This window comes from Danio rerio, chromosome 16 (genome assembly GCF_049306965.1).
Source record: "Danio rerio strain Tuebingen ecotype United States chromosome 16, GRCz12tu, whole genome shotgun sequence".
In the NCBI taxonomy this organism is placed as follows: Eukaryota; Metazoa; Chordata; class Actinopteri; order Cypriniformes; family Danionidae; genus Danio; species Danio rerio.
Window position 1 is genome coordinate 20,660,790 of NC_133191.1, and position 9,211 is coordinate 20,670,000.

Sequence of the window (9,211 nt, forward strand, 5' to 3'; positions counted from 1 at the left end):
CAGTGGCGCAGTGGGTAGCATGTTCACCTCACAGCAAGAAGGTTGCTGGTTCGAGCCTCGGCTGGGTCAGTTGGCATTTCTGTGTGGAGTTTGCTTGTTCTGCTCGTGTTTGCTTGGGTTTCCTCTGAATGTTCCGGTTTCCCCCACAGTCCAAAGATGTGTAATAGCTGAATTGGGTATGCTAAAATTGACCAGTGTATGATTGTGTGTGTGAATGAGTATGTGTGGATGTATTCAAACGAGGAAAAAAAGACTATTGATGTATGAGACTTTGTCAGAGCTTGACAGAAACTTTACAGTACACAGTTCATGAATCAGTTGTTTTCCCCATTTCACAAGTGTAAGTAACCTAAGTGCGATTAAAATGGTTATCTTCTTGTTTTCTCTAGCTTGCAAATCATGTATTTAGTTGTGTTTTTGTTACTTGCAACCGCTCCATGCGGCTTGTACAGTCTCTGGTTAACTCTTTATATTTTCATATCATGTCTAAAACCATGCTAAAAAAGTGGCACGTGCTGCTTTCTTTATGGATTTAAATGCTTTTGTGAGCTCGCGATCCTCTGCATTTTGTCATACAAATACAATTTGCCTACTTCAAAAATTGTTGATTAGCCACGGTGGGCATTTCTTTCCGTCTCACACTGAACGCAGTCGACCAATCGCAATAGACTGGGTCATCGGACCAGTCAGCGTAGTTTAGCGTTGCACTAATGAGTGGTTTGGGAACAAATTAATTGCTGAACGCACCATATGGGAGTCGTTGGGATAATTAAGTAAAATTAATGCATATTATAAAACAATAAAAGTATTTTTTGACCTTGCATATCAGACACTTGATGGAGACCGCCAAAACCCAAATATGACTTTTCATAATGCATAAAAGGGGCTCTGTATTCATGAAATATTATCAAAAAACATTAAATAATTTGGCAAATATGATGATTTAAAATGTGAAGTCTGTTGTATGTATGTGTACAGTAGCTAAAGTTAATATTTATGGATTGGTACAGGATAATTTTTTTCTTTTTTTTTGAGAAAACAGCCCCTAAAAAATATTAATTATAGTTGAAAGCTACAGGGAAAAATAATAACATTAAAGTTTATTATATAAGAAACACTTAAAAGTGTTTTTGGACATTAGCTCTCCATTAGACTGAAAAGAAAAACACTTTACAAAAAGCCAAAGAGCCCGAAAACACAAAATTGGCAGGTGTATACAAAAGAGGTGTTTTTGATGCAATGTCTCGCATTAACAAAACACTGAAGAACTTAAAAAGCACCAGCCAACTGTGCTAAAGTTTCAAACAAACCAGTCATTGATTTCTTCCAATTAAGTGGCAGAAGTCTATCCAGCAGAGTAATTACATGCATTAGGACTTCATCTGATCAGAGAATACACTGGTAAATGTCCTGAGGTTGCCGAGTCCCATCTCTGCTAGTATGCCTACCTTATAGTCCATCTGTTCAGAGCAGTTGAAGACGTACACCATGATGCCTAGAGCTCTGCCCAGGTCTTTAGTGGTTTCAGTTTTTCCTGTGCCAGCAGGTCCTGCTGGAGCACCGCTCATTGTCAAGTGCAGTGACTGGGTCAGTGTTATATAGCACCTGTAATTAAAACAGAAATCTTAAAACACTGAATAAAAGGCGAGGCTTTTTATTTAATTTCATTATTATACAGCTCTCTGAAATGCTTGTGATAAATGCAAATAATAAAATATTACATTCAATTTATGTATTATACAGCAGTGCTCTGCAGAATTGAGTACAGCCCCTTTTAAAAAATATTTACATTTGTTATCCATTTCTCAGTGAATATAGGCAACGTATTTTGGCGCATTAAACAAAAATAATACCTAAAATTATATTTTAGGCACCAAACATATTTAGAAATTGAAAGATAATAAATTCAGATAATTCATCTTTTTTGCATCTCTTGATTTTTCCTCCTTTTTAAATTTGTGTTTATTAATTTTCTACAACATAGAAATTTGGGTGTACTAGTTTTGGACCATTATCGGAAGTTATTTTGTTAGATAAGCTCCAGATTTGGCTTCAGTTTTGACTAATCTAATGTTTATGCACAAATATAGCATTGTATAGCTTCCTATTAAAATGTGAATTTAAAAGATAGATTTGTGAGGAGTGTACATATATATATATATATTGAGCACTATATAAATAATATATCCATAAATTAATAAATTACATAATTCAGCACATCCCAAAGATTCTCAATATGGTTAAGGTCTGGACTCTGTAGTGCCCAATACATGTGTAAAATTAGTGTTTTATACTCCCCGAACCACTCTTTCACAATTTAAGCATAATAGATTATGGCCATGCCATCAGGGAAGAACAAAATTCACTGATGGAGCAACCTGGTCATTCATATATTCAGGTAGTCAAGATGACCTTAAACTCGGGGCATATAACATTGGCATACCTAGACCTGACCAACTGTAGCATCCCCAGAATACAGCACTGCTCGCACAAGCTTGTATGTTAGATGTGATGGGTGTATCACTTCATCTGCCTTACTTCTTTTACCTATATGCCCATCACTCTGGAAGAAAGTAAATCTGGATTCATCAGACTATATGTTTTTCTTCCAGTGAATCTTATTTTGATGCTCCCGAGCATAAAAGCATGTTTTTAGCAGGTATTTAAAGGATGCAATGTTTAAAATCTATTTTCTTTTATAGAAATAATTTTTCTATAAAGTTTTTCCTGGAACTTGAGTGTTTTGTCTTGGTCATTGTTAACAGCAGCACTGAAAATAAAACTGTGTACAGTAGTAATAGTAAAACAAAATTTTAGCAGTCATCTTGTTGCCATTAGATTATACATTATGAAAGATGCGTTTTTTTTTTAAATGATTTCAACTTTAATCCAGTTTTTCATTCCACATATTTATTTATCGAGTCCAAATAAATGATATGACTGTACAGTATTCCTTTAAATCTTGCTTCAACTTTTTCGTTTCTTTTGGCTAAAAGTTTGCTGTTAGCAACTGTTGAGCTGATAAAAATGTCAGCAATATTGTGTCATTATATGATGAAAAAAAGGGTACATATATTCAAACTGCAATACATGTCAGAATGTGCTGATTCTGTCTTATCTGTCTCATTCTCAAAATGTTTATTTTTAGTATTTATACACTGTTCATTGGACACTTTTTTCAGTTTTAGACTGTTTCAAAGAAATGTAGACAATATATAAAGTATCTGGTCATGTGTAAGAGTTAGGAATTCCATTCAATTCAATTATTTTCCCTATCAGTGCACACAAAACATTAGCCGGTCCTTGGCAGGTCTTGAGCTAAACCAATATTATATGATATATTGCACCATGTCATTGTTTTACAAAAATAAAAGCCAAAATGGACAGCCATAAGTGACAAACTTAGGGCAGCGTTTGATTGAATTGCCTATACGGTGATCCTTTTTAGCAGTAATTATTTGAAGTAACTGTTGCTTGCATGACTTACTTGGAGGTATTTTGGGACACGCTTCTTTAAAACATTGCTGCATTTTGTTAGAGTTTAAAGGGTATACATTTTTAGTCAGGATAAGGTCTGGAATTTGACTGGACTTTTGCAACATCTTGATAATACTGTTTTCCAGTCATTCTGTTGTAGATATATTGATAGCATGGGGACCATGGTCCTGTTAATCGACCCAATTTTAGCCAAGCTTTAGCTTTCAGATGGATAGACTTACATTTCACTCTCAAATACATTGGTATAGAGTTAATGGTAACTTACTGATTGTAGACTACAGTAAATACATAAAGTTGTATGGTAACTTAAACGTAGTAATTGTAAACTGCCTATTAATCTGCTGTGGTGTAAATTATGACTGAACATCTCCACTTTGATCTCACCTGTTAAAAGCACCATGTAGTATAGGTAGATTGAATAAACTAAATTGGCCGTAGAGTATGAGTGTGGGTGTGTGCATGGTTGTAGAGTGTGTAGGTGTTTCCCTGCACGAGTGGTTCAAATGTTACTGTACACTCAGTGCTTGGTGGCAGCTGGAAGTGCATCCATTTCATTAAATAATTGCCAGAGTAATTGGTCGTTCGTTCCACTGTGGCGAACTCTGATAAATCAGGGACTAAGGCCCTGTTTACACTAATACGGTTTCATTTTAAAACACATAAGTTTTGCTACATTTATGCCTCCCATCCACACTAACGCGGAGTTTTCGAGCGCCGAAAATTGAGCATTTTGGAAATGCTGAAGTTTCCGTTTTCATTTTAAAATGCTGCTGCTCTGTCTCAGTATTGATGGGGGCAAACTGAGACATCTGAAAGGAGGCATGGCTGCAGACATTCGCTATGATTGGGGTTTTTTCCTCAAGTAGCCTACACAAAGTTCAGTCTTGCATTCTATAACATAACTGCCTTCTTTCATTTTTAGTGAAAAATACAAAAAATGTCCTCTCTTTTGCTAAATATCAGTTTTAATAAATCAATAATGGACATTATAAAATAATAATGTACAATACATTTATACAATATAGGAAATAAAGACAAGCAATCAATCAAATGTGTAGAATCAGTGTATGTGCAGCACATGCCAGAGTATGTGTGTGGTCACGTGATGTGCGTTTTCAGCGTTGTAGTGTGAACGAAGAGCTATTCAGAAATGCTAGGTGAAGCGCCAGTTGTGGACATGGATTGTTTTATTCTAATAAACACGGTGCAAGGTGTTTTGTGTCATGTTGTTTTACTTTTGCAAATATTTAAACCAACCAAGAACCAGATCACTTTTTTGAATTTTTAATAAGTTCTGATAAGGAAACTATGGAATTCAATAGTTTGTGCTTGCACGTGAGTGTGTGTGTGTGTCAAATTACTGATTCATTTGCTAATGGCAACGACAACAAAACCCTACTAATGTTCTGATGTTAAATAGTTCACATTCAATATAACTGTTTAAACTAGTTAAATTTTTTTGAAGAATTAATTCTTGACTTTCTTGAAGATACTGAACTATTTACCTGTCTGTGAGTGGTGTAATGACTAGACGTGGTGTGTTGCCCAAGTATTCATAAGAATAACGAAACTGGGCATTGCAGATGTTGATGAAGCAGTGTTTCTGCTCGTCATTCCAGCTGTGGCGGAGCTGAGAAACCCAGGCAAACGCTTGAGCACTGCTAACCTGGATAAAGAGAGCTTCAAACATTTAATTAAACACTTCTGGAGAGGGAAAAAACACACAGCTTTAATGCTCCCAACTCAATTAATTAATCAATTACTTGCTTGTCAATTTAAATCCCATTAAAATAATGACTGAGAAACTAAGTGCCAAACACCACTAAATGATTTAAAACAAGGAAACGGAGCATCCTTTAGTCAACATGATCATTATTTACACAGCGCAGTAAACATGACCCAACCTTCTGAGCGATGAGTTTGGAGACCACGTCTCTGGCGTGAACATCTATGGTGCACAGGGTCATGATCTTCTGCCTGTCACCCGGGTTCAGTTCCCCCAATAACATGTTTATCAAGGAGTTTAGCTGGGCAATCTGGAGAAGTAGGGCAGATATTTTAGAGTTTCAGAGGGCACAATGATGGCTTTTGAGAGCATACAGTGAGCTTTGTGGCCCCTGCTTACAGTAATTATATCAATTTACATGCCAGAGAGAAGTGGATGGTAATAACTGCACTGACAGGGGCTCAGGGTCATGTGTTCATCACAGAAATCCCCCCACGTTTATGGAGCAAGGTCATATATTCCAGTTGGGAGGCCAAATAAGCACAGAGCTCATTTATCAATGTTGGGGGGACTGCGAGTGTGTAAGACTGTTTGACTATGAATAAGAGAGGCCAGCTGCTGTGTGTGTGTGTTTGTGAGAGTGTGTGACAATGAATAAGAGTGCTGGGTCAATATGTGTGTGTGTGCGAGTTGGGGGAAGGCGTTTAAGAGGCGATACTGTGGATCCTTGTCACAGACAGGCAAATGAGATGTAATCTTCCTGCCTGTATTTGGTGTAAAAGCAGCTTAGGTTGTACTGCATTTATCACCCCATGCTGTCTGACAGCGACTCCAATCAGGGGCTTGAAGGGAAAGAGGCAGATTATTCAAACGCCGGCCAAGGACATGCTAACCTTCCCTGCATTTGATGACAGATCCTGACGCTGCAGGGATGACATGAACGTGCTCATGGCAGTCTACAAGGATCAGCACTATTCGCCTCATCATACTTACGATGAAGAAGCAAGTGCATGTTTTCAGAAGCTTCATCATTGCCTCATTCGGACTTCAGACATGCTCCATCTATGTCTGAAAATAGGAAGTCTAGCACTGCTTACAAAGTTATGGTGTATCAGAGTATATACAGGAATTAGAGATTGAAATTCAATACCTTTTAAGAGATTTTTTAAGAACTTTTTTTTTTTCATACATGTTAGGACCTCATAACTACTTTAGGTTTTAACCGGAAACACTGGCGAGATTTTAACATGCATTGTATTCACTAAATATTACAGTTGGTTTTTCAATACATTTAACAAGTTTTCTAAACTTGGTGTTATGGTGTAATATGTTCGTTTATTATTGTATTTTGAAAAGTAGTTTTGGGGTTTAGTTTGCAATGTGGGATTTTGAGCATGAAATTAACTGTTTTGCCAATTGTGTGTTTTAGGTGTGTTGGTACATTAAAAGTTTTGCAAACTTGTTAAATGTATTGAAAAAAAACTGTCATAGCCATTGTAAAAAAACTGTATTTGCAAAAAGGACATTACTGTAAGTTATACAAACAGAAAATTATAATAAAAAAACAAAAAACAAAAAAAGCAATCTGCAATTTCTAATTGGCTATGGAATAACATCCAGGGAATATATTTGTGTTTCAATTCACAATATGAACAGCTGTTCACTTTGACTTTAGCCTATATAAGTTCTATTGAGAACATGATGTAATCTGTTCTGACATACAGCATGAAAGCATTTGTAAATTTGAGTGCAAATTTACAATGTTTTGGTCTTGGTTGAGCTTGTGTGTAAAAGAAGTTCAAGCATTTGAAATTGGTGTGATCTGTATGCAGTTTGTATCAAACCAACAAGAAATGCATTATTGTATAGTCTACAAAGACAGATGTTGTGCTAACCATGTTAAGAGTTTAGGAAACTTGTTAAATGTATTGAAAAAAACTGTCTAAGTGATTGTAAAAAACTGTAATATAAAAAAGGTATCCAAAACTAAACATTATTCATATACTGAATAAAAAAATCTAGTAAATATACCTAATTCAGAAGTTGTTACCAATAAAGCTGCAGGAATAATGTTGTTGCCTTGGTTACTCCAGTAAACAAAGCAGCATGATGTCAAATCTAGTAGGATTTTATTGATTTCAAGAACTAAACAGCCTCCTGAAAATCGCTGATTTAATTCAGGCAAACTTCAGCATACAACCATATATTTTATATATCAAAAATAACATAAAATGTAATACCTTACAAAATAGCATTTAAGACTTTTTAATACTTTTTAAGGGCTTTAAATTTATCTACATTGATTTATCAACTTTTAATACTTTTTAAAACTCAGCGAACACCCTGTGTATTTACAGAAAGAGTTTTAAAAAAATGGTACTTTTACAAGCACTAGAAATAGTAATTTGTTCTTGAATTAAACTGTTAGCTTTGGATTCATTAACTAGCTCACAAGAGTATTTTGTTAACCAATGCTACTATACTGGTTGTGTGCATGTGTATCTGTGTTTGTTTGTTTTTTTCTCAGTAAAAAAAAAATTGCTCAGATGTAATTTGTTCTTGAATCAAGCGGCTTTTACACTCATTAAAAAAATTCTGAGAACAAGATAAGATAAGGTTTTCCTGCACTTTTTTTTTGTTATGGGTTGCAATTTATGGAGGGTTCTATCATAGTGTAACATACTGTGGCCAACATACTGTGTCTTTCTCGTGAAATGAAAACCAAATAGTTTTTAATGAACATTGATTTGGGGCAGCACAGTGGCTTAGTGGTTAGCACTGTTTCCCAGCAAGAAGGTTGCTGCCTCAAGGCCTGGCTGGACCAGTTGGAATGTCTGTGTGGAGTTTGCATGTTCTTCCTGTGTTTGGTGGGTTTTTTCCGGGTGCTCCGGTTTCCAAAGACATGCTGTATAAGTGAATTGGGTAATAGCAATATGGACATAGTGTGTGACATAGTGTGTGAATGTGAGACTGTATGGGTGTATTCCAGTACTGGTTACTGGGAAGGGAATCTGCTGTGTTAAGCATATACTGTACCAGAATAGTTGGCAACCTTAATGACTTGTATGGGATGGAAGTGTTACCTTTAAACTTAAATAGCAAAAAGATTTAAAATGCATTTTTGAGCAAGATACTTGGGAACATATCTGTAAAATTGCCTTAACATTTCCATTTAATAGTAGACAAAGATTAATACAGTTTCATATTTTACACAGCGTATATTATACACCTGAACGATTGTAAAAGATAAGCAATTCATATTCAGAATGTTGTTCTAGATGTAAAATTGAAGTTGGTACATTATTTAATATGTTTTGGACATGTTCCAAACTTAAAACCTATTGGAGAAATATAATACAAACTATTAGTAAAATTGCTAATGTTAACCTTCCACCTGATCCAAGATTTATATTACTGGGGGATGAATCAGTTCTTCTGCTCGATTAAAGGAAAAAATTACGTTTAATTAAAATGGCTCTAATAGCAGCAAAGAAATGCATTGCTATACAATGGAAATTAGAAGAACCACCAAGTCATATTGTATGGGTTAGATAATTTTCTTCTTAGGTTCCTGTTGAAAAAATAATGTTTAATCTTAAAATAAATAAAAAAAACAAAAAAAAAAAAACTCCTCAATGTTTGAGAAAACTTGGGGTAAATTTATTGAATACATGAATATCTTTTATGCTACATTGACTGAAAATTCTAATGGAAAAGTATGACTCTTTATTGCTTTAATAATTTGTTTGCCATTATTGTTTGTTTACTTGTTTATTTCCTCTTAATTTACACATCAGCTCGATGTCTCACAAGTATGTCCATTTAAGTGTTCTGTCTTGTGAAGGCGGGAAAGAGGGGAGGGTGGTTAGAAAAGAATGTTTACATGCATACTGAAAAGACTAATAAAGAATAATAAAATAAAGAATAAAATTAAGAATAATAAAAAATATATTGATAAAAAATAAGTGACCAAGCCAAAGGAAAATG

The 9,211-nt window shown here is 35.1% G+C and overlaps 1 protein-coding gene across 2 annotated transcripts in view; it reads right to left on the reverse strand.

Moving 5' to 3' along the window:
* si:dkey-233k19.3 overlaps positions 1–9,211 on the reverse strand; it is a 199,529-nt gene that overhangs the window by 137,337 nt on the left and 52,981 nt on the right. For both annotated transcript variants that reach the window (XR_012391690.1, XM_009292264.5), the window contains exons 31-33: positions 5,403–5,534; positions 5,004–5,164; positions 1,449–1,605 (exon numbers count right to left, since the gene is read on the reverse strand). Coding sequence is in view for 1 of the 2 variants with exons in the window: in XM_009292264.5 (XP_009290539.2) it covers positions 1,449–1,605; positions 5,004–5,164; positions 5,403–5,534 (450 nt within the window). In the remaining variant the exon portion in view is untranslated. The remainder of the gene's footprint in view (positions 1–1,448; positions 1,606–5,003; positions 5,165–5,402; positions 5,535–9,211) is intronic.